General features: G+C 43.7%; 1 protein-coding gene and 1 long non-coding RNA gene across 5 annotated transcripts in view; one reads left to right on the plus strand and one right to left on the minus strand.

Moving 5' to 3' along the window:
* Positions 1–14,344, minus strand: part of LOC131109040 (uncharacterized) — a 110,932-nt gene that overhangs the window by 44,203 nt on the left and 52,385 nt on the right. For all 3 annotated transcript variants that reach the window (XR_013627815.1, XR_013627817.1, XR_013627816.1), the window contains exon 3: positions 1,841–1,912. This is a non-coding gene — a long non-coding RNA (uncharacterized LOC131109040). The remainder of the gene's footprint in view (positions 1–1,840; positions 1,913–14,344) is intronic.
* Positions 1–14,344, plus strand: part of LOC131109038 (cadherin-12-like) — a 76,840-nt gene that overhangs the window by 31,589 nt on the left and 30,907 nt on the right. For both annotated transcript variants that reach the window (XM_058060573.2, XM_058060574.2), the window contains exon 3: positions 10,021–10,315. In XM_058060573.2, the coding sequence (XP_057916556.2) occupies positions 10,021–10,315 (295 nt within the window). The remainder of the gene's footprint in view (positions 1–10,020; positions 10,316–14,344) is intronic.

Genomic DNA, 14,344 nt, shown 5'->3' on the forward strand with positions numbered 1-14,344 from the left:
TCTTACGTTGGGCATAGATTATAATCAGTATAGAACTACTTTAGCAGTGTCGGTATCTTGCTAGGTGCATGTTAGCATTTTAGCTATTTTCTTATGTATAACCATACAATGTATGGATTACAATTACGATATAACTACATCTTAACAATTTCTTAGGTATGAACTAACAAGGCACGGAACCAACACACGGATTTACCCACTCCACAAATGTCCTGCCATTTTTGGTACCCTGTGTCATCTTGTCAACATGCTAGCTGTTAGCATTTTAGCCATTTCAGGTATACAACTATTCCTACAATTACTCTAGGTTTTTCGACATCCATTCTCCATATTTCTATATTGATTCTCCACTTCCACAGTCATGCATTTCAGTTCAGCTTTTCAGCATTCACATTTCTATAGAAATTGCTTCAAGTTATGTTTTCACAATAAAACTACCGGTAATCACAACGACTCAACATCAAGCACAAATATCAATACGATAATAATCACTTATAAAAACAGCACTTGACGTCCGTGTCAGCTCAAGACAAATTCCAGGTAAGCAAACGCTACTTGAATGCCAGACGACGTGTACACCGTGAAGGAGGCCCATTGTGTTGTCGAGGTTAAACGACGTCATATGCGTTATGTGCTGGATGCCTTGCACAAAGGAGCCGAGATGGAACGGATGCTTCCAGAAGTCTACTCGAGTTTGAACGGTGGACTCCATCCAATGTTTACTTTACCGTAGGACACATTCCCAACCCTGACATGGTGACATTGATTTACAGCCATCGTAACTCCTCATATGTGTGCATTGGCGACACGGAAAACGGCAAACAAACAGCAGCTGCCGCTAATTGTCCTTCGGGCTCGACTCCGGAGGAGCAAATAAGGTCGCCAATCCAGCATCCAACATCCCTGCCATCCCAAGCGCTCGTACTACCATAAGGCGTCAAGCACGTTTTTACAAGCAGGTTCCTTAATGGCTCACCTTGCCTCATCTCTGGATGCTTAATGTTGTTAAAAAGTACTACCGTGTAAATATTAAAAAAAAGAGGAGTCAAGGAGAAAATGTCAGGTCGGAAAATATAAGACTTCATTACAGTAAAATCGGAAAAAAAAAAAAAAACAAGCGGTGATTAATTAGTTTGAGATCCTGGAGTGCACGTTCTCCACATTATTGCAGATTAGTAGTTCAAGCGGGGACGACGTCGGGGGGTTAATATGCCAATTACATCATGCGGAACGGCCAAGATGTGCAAGGGAGCGTCAGCCTTTTGCTGCTTTCGCCCTGGCGAGTTCAGACAAAGTTAAACCGGACCGACCGCTTTGGGATTTTTGCTGCTGGAATACGTTTACACAGTAATACTGCACAGTACTGCACAGTATTACTCCCATTTCAACAGACACCTCAAATGAGCTGGTATCGGAAGTAGCAATATTTCCGTATCGCACATCACTAATGAATACATAATACCCTTTTGCATGTTCATGTCTTTATGCTTCACTTTTTTGTCAAGCACTGAAATTTCGCACTTTTCTCGGCGATCCTTGAACGCACCATAGTTGCGTGACTGTTGTGACTGTTGGTGAATCATCTTATGCTATCATTCATTAGTGGTGAGTAACCATATGTGGGGATCGAGTCATGAGTGAACAACGGCAATCGAAGAGAGAAGTTTTTTTTGGCGGTCCTGGACAGCACCCCCCCCCCCCCCACCCCCATCCCCTGTATACAGTTTGTTTTACTGCTATTGGAACCTTAATATCCATGAATGTACATGCACAGGGGATCAATAAAGTTATATCTGAAGTTTGGCGGTTTTATCGCAACTCTGTCCATACTGTAGCTTACCGTAATCCTTCCTGGTTGCAGTTGGGGTAGAAGTCATGGATGGAATGGCTCGGATTGAGGCACCACGGAAGTCTGGAAATGAGATACGACATAAGTAAATAATCCTGAACTTGATGGGAATTTTCAAGCTTCAAAACATAAAATCCACGATTCATTCCACCAAATCCAGCAGAAATAGCCGCCACTTGTTTACGCTGGTGGGTGAGCGTCCTTAAACTGCAAGGCCGTGGCTAATGAATCCCGAATGTGCTGCGTGAGTGGATGTTCTTTGTGACGAGGTCCGGTCACTGACCTCTAACCGAGGTAGCAGGAGAGTAGCGCGGTGGCGAACAATCATCTTGTTTATGCGGCCATGACATCTGGTGGAAGCGTGACTAATCCGCTAACAGGCTCCAAGTGATTGCTTATCAGCGATATGATGATGTTTAAATCTAGTGGATGTTTGATTGCACTGCAGTAAGTACTGCACGCGCTCAGTTGGAGAAGCGGGTCGTGGACAAATATAAGGTACAAACGGTGACCATGGAGTCGAGTAATTGGTCCTTTTTTTTTTTAGAAAAAGCGCTAGAAAATGAATGAATGAATAATCTTTATCATTATTATTGTTAATATTCTCACCATTATTTTAATCATTAATATTACCATTTGCATCATGATAGTTGTAACAATTTTTTGATTTTTTTTTAATTATTTAATTTTACAGACTTCATTGCTTCTTGTAGTGTGCTGTATCATTCCATCTGTTGTTTTTCTGAAATCCGCAGTATTTGTGCTTTTATTGTCAATTTATTAGCCCACTTCACCCCCCCCAAGTGTAACATTTAAATATAATTTTCTGGATTGCATGTGTTTAATCTTGTGCACGGTGGTCGAGTGGTTTGCGCGCAGACCTCACAGCTAGGATACCCGGGTTCAATTCCACCCTCGGCCATCTCTGTGTGGAGTTTGCATGTTCTCCCCGTGCATGCGTGGGTTTTCCGGTTTCCTCCCACATTCCAAAAACCCCGCCTCTCGCCCGAAGACAGCTGGGATAGGCTCCAGCACCGTGTTAGAAAATGAATGAATGAATGAATAATCTTGTGCATTAAAAAAACAAGAACTTGAGACTGTGTCTGAACATGTGACCAACTCAAACATCAGTTTCTGTGACTACAATACGATAGGACTCACACTGATTTGGATGCGATGCGGTGCGATACAACTGACAAATATGTGATACAGCCCAGTCACTTCCTGTATCATCCCGTTCCTTGTGTCCATATATTGTCAGGAATGTACTTCATGTGCTACATGTATGGTATACGTATGTAAACGTGGCATCCATATTAATTGCGTCTTCCAAAGAAGGGAGGACGACGAGGGCGTTGCCGTGTGCTCCATGCATGATGTGCACCGTGCACGTGACCCCCCCCCCCCTCATCAGCCATGCAGAAGTGGTGCATATTGATTAATTGGAGTGATTTCAGTGCAGAATGTAAGCAGCCTCTGTAGAAAATGCTGTAATTGGATTTCTGCAGCCGGGATTATACGCCGCACCTCAGGAATGCGTATTCGGGAAGGCTGCGGCTCCCCCCGTAACGACGACGCGCACACGCTCGCTCGCTCGCACGGCTCGCTTTTGGAATGAGAGCGGGAACCCTGACCAATCAGGTTTACTTCTAAAAGAGGCCGCTTATTAACTCCTTCTCTGCCGGGAAAGGAGCTGGACGTGTTGCAACAGAATATTCATCACATTTGGAATGTGATAGTGGAACGTGTGAGAGTGGGCTCCATGGTGCTGGGGAATTTTTTAGCACTTTTTCTTGAAAGCACAGAGCCCCCCCCCCCCACCCCGGGGGGCTGGATCTGCACCTTATTCTGCTGGGCAAAAGTACTGGCACACCCTAAATGGATGAATGAGCTTGGATTCCTAATGCTTTTGCTTGGATGCATGGTTGCAGACGACTACGGTGTACCCACATGGGCATCCTGCAAATAACTTGATGAAATGATAATTCAGATGATAACTGATAACCAATATGTCCAACACCAATATCACCCGATATCGAAATTGGCAAAACATGACGTAAAAAAAAAAAAATCATGTTTCTGACACCAAATTGAATGCGGTCCAAATAAAACCGTATAAGCCATCGCGCTGATGAAAGCGTAATGAGCAGATTGAGGCGATAGGATCCCGTAACCTGACTGGCGTTTATCTCCACGCTAGCGTGCTAGCAGCACAAGCGAGCGGCTCCATGTCAGAACGGCAAGGCGAGGTTATTATAGCTGATCGATATCGGTCGCCGGGACATTTCTCGGGCTGATGACAGCTCGCTATCTGGGCGTCGGGCTATGCGGGACGGCGAAGGGACACGCGGGACAAAGCGTACATGCTATCTGTACGTGTTGTAAATGGAACAGATAGACGGATAGATGGCTGTTGTGTTGTCAACGCCACGCGCGGGGAAGGAGCCCACAGACACTTTTGTTGTTTGCATTTTGTTGACAGTATGGCTTCTCAGGTCAATCACCCCAAAGGCTGCAGGCTTCTTATCGCCGTGCGACATTAGCACACACCGCTGGTATCGATCGGCCGATGCCTTTTTCTCATATCACACCTGATTAAGCAACGTAGGCCCGGCCATTTTTCCCCCCAACGACATTGCACATCAATGTCAAGGTGCGGACAAGTGATACTGATTGGGGGCATTATGGTATGGAAATATGAGCTGGACTTTCGGGGGCAGGGGTGGTGTGGGGGGGGGGGGGGGGGCGACATACAACATGCTGAATGTTTTTTGGCAGAACAGATGAATGGCCGCCATTAGCTTTTATTTCAGGTGTTTGCTGACATTCATCATGGAGCTAACCAGCTGTCCAATCATGGCTGGTCGTCAGGGAGACGCACGATACAACTCTGATTCACTTCAGCTAACATGTGATACACGCAGCGATATCATTCGCTTCTATTAAGGTGTGATAATGCAATACGGGACGATATCATTCACTCCTATTTAGGTGTGATAATGTGATACAGGACGATATCATTCATTCCTATTAAAGTGTGATAATGCAATACGGGAAGATATCATTCACTCCTATTAAGGTGTGATAATGCGATACAGGATGATATCATTCACTTTTATTAAGGTGTGATGATGCAATACAGGACGATATCATTCATTCCTATTAAAGTGTGATAATGCAATACGGGACGATATCATTCACTCCTATTAAGGTGTGATAATGCAATACAGGACGATATCATTCACTCCTATTAAGGTGTGATAATGCAATACAGGACGATATCATTCACTCCTATTAAAGTGTGATCATGCAATACAGGGCGATATCATTCACTTCTATTAAGGTGTGATCATGCAATACAGGATGATATCATTTGCTTCTATTAAGGTGTGATAATGTGATACAGGATGATATCATTCACTTCTATTAAGGTGTGATAATGTGATACAGGATGATATCATTCACTTCTATTAAGGTGTGATAATGCGATACAGGATGATATCATTCGCTTCTATTAAGGTGTGATAATGCGATACAGGACGATATCATTCACTTCTATTAAGTGCTACATGTACCGATACTATGGTTACCCCATGATGCTTTAGCACGTACTCCTGGTGCTTTAGCACGTACCAATAGTATTGTTACTCCAGCATGTACTGATACTACGATTACTCCTGATGCTTTAGCATGTACCAATACTATGGTTTACTCCAGGATGTACCGATACTACGATTACTCCTGATGCTTTAGCATGTACCGATACCGAAGTTGCTCTTGATGCTTTAGTATCGACCGATACTACGGTTACCCATAATGCTTTAGCATGTACCGATACTACGATTACCCATGATGCTTTAGCATGTACCGATACCATGGTTACCCCATGACGCTTTAGCACATACTAATACTATGGTTACTCCAGCATGTACTGATACCACGGTTACCTCTTATGCTTTATCATGCACCAATACCGCAGTTGCCCCTGATGTGTTAGCGTATACCAATACTGCAGTTGCCCCTGATGTTTTAGCATATACCAATACCACGGTTGCCCCTGATGTGTTATGGTGTACCAATGGTGCAAGACTATGGCAAAGCGAGTCAGTGCACCAGCGGCAAAAGGCATCCATCCCGCTGTGATGAGAAGCAACACATGCAGTCAGCAGCGTGGTTCGTCATCCAAACACGGCAATAAATCACAAGCATGAGCAGTCATCTCCGAGCAGAGTGCCTATTGAACGATTCAAACGGGCCGGCGTCTATTCTCTCCTCTCATTTTTTTTTTTTTTTTTTGCTACCTGTTCCCTTTTTTCTTCTGCGCGCCAAGTCGACCGGCGGCGGAGTTGCAAGGTGTGAATCATGAAAAATAAACACGGCGGCGCCATTAATGTGGATGAATGCGGTGCCGCCGCGTGCACATTGGCTCTTCCTCTCTGTGAATGGTGTTTGCTTTAGTGAGATTTACATTCACTTATCAGCCTCTCCATCTTTTCAATTCCACTTACACACACAGGACTGTCTTAATTGATTGTCTTTCTGTCTACAGTACAGGGAGAAAAAAAAATCATTATTCTTCTTTTGTGTGTCTGTTTGCCATTTAATGAATCATTTGATACACTTGATTTTCTTTGTTTAAATTCATGGAATTTTCCATTCAAGCCGGTCTACTATTTTAGCCTTATAATTAATGAGGCGAGGCGCTTTTTCTTTTTCGGTTTTTTTTTTTTCATTTGCATTCCTGTTTTTGTCAGCCAATTTGCAGGTTTGCTTGTCCTTTATTAAAAACACCATTGGGTTATGAGACAGTGGTGAAATAATATGTGCTACCGTACATGTACAAGTACAAGTACTGGGGGGGGGCAGAGTTAACTGCTGTTTTTGGACATGATAAATACATATGATGCAGTGGTCCTTTATTTCATTCATTCATTCATTTTCAACTGCTTTTTCCTCACGAGGGTCGCAGGGGGTTGCTGGAGCCTATCCCAGCTGTCTTTGGGCAAGAGGCGGGGTACACCCTGGACTGGTCGCCAGCCAATCACAGGGCACATATAGACAAACAACCATTCACACTCACATGGACTGGTTTTATTTCAATGATGTTAATTATCATTGTAATCACATTATGAATGTATGTAAAACTACACTATTTATTTTGTATTTTTTTTATTATTATTCAAGGATTGGGTGTGTGGAATTGGATTTACATGATTTAAATCACCTCAGAGCCAAACGAGGACAAGTGTTATGGAAAAGGAACGCAAGGCCTTCTCGTTATGCAGCCGCAATGGCAAACTTTCAGTCCTCAGAGCGCTCAACAGCGAGACGTTTACGAGTCTCGGTTGCAGCCATTTACCCCCCAATTGCATAAGACTCAACAGATGTTGCACTTTTCTTGGTTTGATTGTAAAGTCGGAGCACAATTATGACTGGGTGTTTGCAACAGTCCATCTGCGGTATTTGTGACGCGCCGCAGGCAACAACAGCTTCCACCCAGTCTGGGGATGGAGAGCAATGTGGTTTCATGTAACTATTAAAGTCTGCGTGCGGTTCGGTCCTGGCCTAACGAGTCCATACATTATGGGAATGGCTGTGCAAAAAGCACCAAACAAAAAAAAAAGAAGTGCGAATGCTAAATGAAGAACAGCTTGACAAATTGTTAGTCTTCCCCGCGGGCGCCCCCACTACAATCTGTTCAGCGCCGCAACAAACACTGTGTTTTATTAAAAACTTGCAAACCTGCAAGCTCACGTTTCAGGGGAGCACCCGAGGGCGACGAGGCTCTTAAACTAAACTGCTGGCAGCCCAAAAATGCCCAAAAGAGATGCGTACCTTTGATTTGAGGCAACAAAAAAAAAGATGCATCTGTTGGATGAATGTCTTTCTTTGCTATGGAAGGAAGCACAAAAGTCAACATAAAAGTCCCGCTCGCTTCTCATTAGCTTCGTTGGAAGCTTTAATGGCTTTGCAACGTCCTCTTGGAAAAATAAACACTAGAAGAACCACAAGAGAACTAAAACCGTTGTTCCAAAACTTGTCATTTCAAGGAAAATATTGAGGACTCCAGCATACAAACAAAAACACTTCCGTAGATGGGTCTGGACACCAAATATTCCCGACTCCCAGAGCCGGCTGGAGGCAATATCGGATAATGCTAAGTGTAGTCTAGCCTCCAGGGGTCCTTATTTAGAAATCTTCATAGTTTGAGCATAGAAAACCTGTTTACAACCTTCTAAATATATGTTTTTTTTTACATTATTAAAGCCCTCTAGACATGAAATAGCACCCCTATAGTTGTGTTTACACTCATATTACTCAATATATGTTTTTTTTTACATTATTAAAGCCCTCTAGACATGAAATAGCACCCCTATAGTTGTGTTTACACTCATATTACTCAATATATATATATTTTTTACATATTAAAGCCCTCTAGACATGAAATAGCACCCCTATAGTTGTGTTTACACTCATATTACTCAATATATATATATTTTTTACATTATTAAAGCCCTCTAGACATGAAATAGCACCCCTATAGTTGTGTTTACACTCATATTACTCAATATATATATATTTTTTACATTATTAAAGCCCTCTAGACATGAAATAGCACCCCTATAGTTGTGTTTACACTCATATTACTCAATATATATATATTTTTTACATTATTAAAGCCCTCTAGACATGAAATAGCACCCCTATAGTTGTGTTTACACTCATATTACTCAATATATGTTTTTTTTACATTATTAAAGCCCTCTAGACATGAAATAGCACCCCTATAGTTGTGTTTACACTCATATTACTTAATATATGTTTTTTTTTACATTATTAAAGCCCTCTAGACATGAAATAGCACCCCTATAGTTGTGTTTACACTCATATTACTCAATATATGTTTTTTTTACATTATTAAAGCCCTCTAGACATGAAATAGCACCCCTATAGTTGTGTTTACACTCATATTACTCAATATATGTTTTTTTTACATTATTAAAGCCCTCTAGACATGAAATAGCACCCCTATAGTTGTGTTTACACTCATATTACTTAATATATGTTTTTTTTACATTATTAAAGCCCTCTAGACATGAAATAGCACCCCTATAGTTGTGTTTACACTCATATTACTCAATATATATATTTTTTTTACATTATTAAAGCCCTCTAGACATGAAATAGCACCCCTATAGTTGTGTTTACACTCATATTACTCAATATATGTTTTTTTTTACATTATTAAAGCCCTCTAGACATGAAATAGCACCCCTATAGTTGTGTTTACACTCATATTACTCAATATATGTTTTTTTTTTACATTATTAAAGCCCTCTAGACATGAAATAGCACCCCTATAGTTGTGTTTACACTCATATTACTCAATATATGTTTTTCAGACACAAACCATAGAACGCGTCTATGCAGACAGACTCTTACATTTGCTGGACCCGTGTCGTCAATAAATCCACCTTCCCTCATTCCCTTCCGTAGTTACCGCATAAAAAGGCCGGGTGCTGTAAAACATAATCAAGGAGCTCCAAGAGCATCTCGGGAGAGACAAGTTCATAACTGGCAGAAAAGACACACACCAACACGGCGGATTTGAAGCTAAATCCGCAGATGATGCCTTAATTGGCCATAGAGGTCATGAATGAGTGCATGCATTAGACGAGGCTAATGACGAGGCTAGCGAGGCGCTCTGTGATATTTAGTTTGATCTTCCAGGAAGTAAACACTACCTCGGTTCAGAATGGCCGCAAAGCACCCGTTGGATGTGTACCAAAGGTTTTAGGTCAGAGGGAACTCCGGTTATTGGAACCTTTGTAGGTCTTTGTCTGCTGTCGTCTCCCACTTGAGTGGATTGAGATCCACGGTTTCATCTGAGTGACAATGTTTTATGTATGAGAGATTTATCCTCATTAGTCAACAGAACATTCCCACAGTATGACGGTTTCACATTTCTCATGAGTTAGCGTCTGCAGAGCTTTGATGCTCACGAGTCCTCTCCACTGTCCCCCCTCGAGTCGATGACAGCTCTTTCCCTTCCATTGTCCCCCCCCCACCCACCCACCCAACCCCACCACCACCGGTGCTCCACACGAATCATTATCTATGTCAGTGTTTGCGCTCAACCTGTCTTCTCTTGGTTTTTTTGTGTCTCGCAGCTGCACACTGACCTCGATAAGGGCGACAGCGCGGTGAAGTACACTCTCTCGGGGGAAGGGGCCGGCTCCATTTTCACAATTGACCAAACGACGGGGGACATCCATGCCTTAAGGAGTCTGGACAGGGAGGAGAGGCCTTACTACACGCTGCGCGCCCAGGCCGTCGACATCAACACCAACAGACCCCTGGAGCCCGAGTCCGAGTTTGTCATCAAGGTGCAAGACATCAACGACAATGAGCCAAAGTTCTTGGAGGGACCGTATCGGGCCAGCGTTCCCGAGATGTCGCCAGTAGGTAAGGGACCAGACGAAGCATTCGGGCGTAGGGACACCTGCCATAAAAGGTTGTGATTGGCCGGAAAATCGAAGGGGTGCCTCATTCATTCATTCATTCATTTTCTACCGCTTATCCTCACGAGGGTCGTGGAAGGTGCTGGAGCCTATCCCAGCTGTCTTTGGGCGAGAGGCGGGGTCGCCAGCCAATCACAGGGCACATATAGACAAACAACCATTCACACTCACATTCATACCTATGGACAATTTGGAGAACATGCAAACTCCACACAGAGATGGCAGAGGGTGGAATTGAACCCTGGTCTCCTAGCTGTGAGGTCTGCACGCTAACCACTCGACCAACGTGCCGCCGGGGTGCCTCATTTGCGTTTTAAATGAATGCAGATTCAACCATCTGCAAGAAGTGACTTAACGATGACACTGTGCAGGCCACTATTCGGAATGGAATATTTTCCCTTAGCATTGATCAAGACATGCTGAAGGCTTGTTAATAGCGGAAACATTCATATCCCATTTAGTTTGGTGGCATCATAAAAAGAAACAATATTTCGCTAATTTTCATTATCTAAGCAACAGGTAACATGCAAATGTGGGCCCGGAATGGAGCCCTGGGGAACACCGCTTTTAATTTCCGGTGGCAATGAAGTGTGCTCATGATCAGACACACAAATGGTCTTTAAAGCCCGAGAGGAATGGCGGTGATGTGTCGAAGTATTGCAGGTTGGAATCCCGACTTCATTCCTTGCAATTTTCCGTGGGAAACAAGAGGAGCGTCGATGTCACAAATGTAGAAATATTGTCGACACAAGCCTTTAGGGGTGATGTCAAGGAAGCTGCAGGAGGATTTCAGACGTTGTCTAATATATTTCAAGTTGTACGTTTCAGGATCAAGACGTGTCATGTTCAGTGAGGTTACAAAACACAGCGCGGCTTCTTGCACCTGACATGCAGACATAATACAAACGTCGCCGGCGAAGCAGACAAAATAATTGCACAAGCAGAGGTGAGAGGGTTCAGTCTTACAGAAGAGCACTTGTCAGCCAACATCGGGAAATGACGGATGTGCATAATTAGCAAAACATGGAAAGACCGTTGTTTTTTTTTTTTTTTCCCCGTACTCGTGAGCTATCAATGCAGCGTATTTGTTTATAGCGCTCATAATGAAGCTAGAGATTCAATCAGCCATCTTTGTTCCCCGATTACAAACCGCAGTCCAATTTCTCGCCGTCAATGTTTAAGCAAAGACTGCCTTCACCTTCAAGGCGGTGGGGAGGGGGTGCGGAACCACGTTTGTCATTTTGGAAGTGAAATTGTCTCCAAGGTCACTGAAGCCCACAGGGAGGGCAGGAGAGCAAGGGGGGCGGAGAGGGGGGGGTCTGAATAATTCACTGCTTGTTTTGAGCATCTCAGAGAAAAACACAAGAGCGACATCAGTCACCGCAACCTCGGAAATATGAAAAACACCCGCAAGAAATGCAGCCTCTACTTGTTCGTATGCTGAGTCAGTCCTTACGCACCCACAGAAGCCGCCTTTGTGGGGGGGGGGGGGGGGGGGAAAAACAACATAGTGCGGATCAGAGGTCGCAAACTAGTCAATAGCGATCGGCCGGAATTGAAAAATATCAGAAAAATGAAATGTATCACACAGGAAGTACAGTACCACACCCGCACACCTGCATTACGGTCATTTCTTCGCCACCAGAAGTCGATTCCCTCACCAAGCATTGGCCCGCAAATGTTCCCCATCCGTCTACAAGACACTAATTCATCAAAAAAAAAAAAATTGTGAGCGAATGCTTGACAGGGAATCAACTTCTGCCACTCTGTAGACATGCACCCCGCCGTCCAAAGCCCTGGGCCCGGCCCCTGAAACCATGGAAACAAGCGCTGCACGTTGAAGGGTGCCTTGGTTAGGTGGCCATATGAATAATAACCGGCAGGAGGAGCAATCTAATCACCCGACATGCCAAATTTTGTTTATTTCTATATCCATGCAAGGTGATTAATGGGGACTTTAATGTGCTTATGTGTGAGTAATTGAGCGTATCGTGGACTTTGACTTTGTGGATTATTTCGAGTCATTCTGTGTATTTCCACTATCATTATTAATCGGTGGGAGGAGTGAGCGCATTAATTACATTGTCCAGTTTGGGGTGGCGGTCCCGAAATTGAGAGTTGGTGCTCTGAAAAACGTGTTGCTCAGCGGAGACGACGACAGTACGACGATCCTGTTTGCAAACTGCGCTACGCACGTCAAGTGGTTTTCCAAGTACGCACCACCTGACCTCAAAAGCTATCTGCTCTCATCTCGACTTAGATGGATTTTCAGAGGAAGTACAGTGAAAGGTTCTTCGGCTCGGTCTTTCCTTCTTGATCTGTACACCGCCTTGGAGGAGCATCGCAGGTGAGCTCCAACCAGAGGGCAAAACCGCCTCGCCCCGCAGTTTTCTGACATTTAAGAGAGCCCGGCTATTCACGGCGTATCCCCAGAAGAGCAGATCAAGGTAATTCGCCGGAAGAAAACTTCCTCTTGATCAGAATGGCAATGACGCCCTCGGAGCGCCACAAACCACAGCTAGGTGGGGGGACGGAGCAACACAGCCTGAGTCGATCAGCGTGACCATGGCAACAAGGGCTCGCAGATTGACTGAAGATCATTAATGAAATGATTGACAGATTGCTAATTAGCTAAAACTCAGATTAGACCTCAAACATCAGATAGATTTACCATCGTGTTTTATTTTTTTTTCCTTGCCTGGCATCAACAAGATTTCCAAGCCTTTGGAGGATATTTCTTCTTATTGAAATATCTTTATCCCTGATGGGCTGCTTCACATTGAGACGTGTGGGCGTCATGAGGCAGATCATTCGGTCTTGATGCTAAGCTTGATTACAAACTGGAGCACGTATGTGAAAAAAAATTCAAGCTGCAATTTTCTCGTCACTGTGACATTTTGTTTGGTCGCTGGCAGATTATTCCTGGTGGTCGTGCTCTCTGTCAGTCGGTGGCGTCCTCCAGCCCCGCCCCCCACCCCGTATCGGTCGCTTACCGCCGAGGGAATGAGCGGAACCTGTTTAGCAAGCATATATGAGCGTGCCATAGGTATTAACTATGTGGCTTATTTCGTGTCTATTATTTGAAACTGGTTATAACTGGCAGGCGAAACTATGACTTACATAACGTGCTTTTGAATCAGACATTAAGTGTACCCTGGGTTCTGACTTGGCTTGTGTTGACTCATTCTTGTTGGCTAGGTTGCCATCATCAATAATAACTGGTGGGAGGAGGAATGACAGCACAAATGATATGATATGTCTATGGAGTGTGTATGGAGGATGCCGTTGGTTTTGACTTTGTGTCTTATTTTAAGGCATCTTGCTTATTTGTAATTGCGCTAAGTCACTATCATCACTAATAACTGGTGGGAGGAAAGGCATGTACTAGTGCCTGAGTGATGGAGGATGCCATTGTTTTTGACTTTGTGGCTTATTTTACGTCGTCTTGTTTATTTGTCATCTTGTTGATGCTAGGTCGCTATAATCAATAATAACTGGTGGGAGGAAAGGCATGTGCTAGTGCCTGAGTGATGGAGGATGCCATTATTTTTGAGTTTGTGGCTTATTTTACGTCATCTTGTTTATTTGCGATTTTGTTGATGCTAGGTTGCGATAATCAATAATAACTGGTGGGAGGAAAGGCATGTGCTCGTGCCTGAGCAATGGAGGATGCCATTGGTTTTGACTTTGTGGCTTATTTTACGTCATCTTGTTTATTTGTCATCTTGTATATGCTAGGTCGCTAGCATCAATAATAACTGGTGGGAGGAAAGGCATGTGCTAGTGCCTGAGCGATGAAGTATGCCATTGGATTTGTCTTTGTGGCTTATTTCAAGTCATTTTGTGTCCATTATGCAAGGTGGTGCTGGTCATGAATAACAGGTGGGAGGAGTGACAGCATGAATTTTAGCATATAATTGCCATATGTGCGAATCAAAGTCCATATTTCAGGTTTGTCCACATGTTGTATCGT

This window comes from Doryrhamphus excisus, linkage group LG7 (assembly GCF_037039965.1).
Source record: "Doryrhamphus excisus strain RoL-2023G ecotype Guam linkage group LG7, RoL_Dexc_Guam_v1.1, whole genome shotgun sequence".
Lineage (NCBI taxonomy): Eukaryota > Metazoa > Chordata > Actinopteri > Syngnathiformes > Syngnathidae > Doryrhamphus > Doryrhamphus excisus.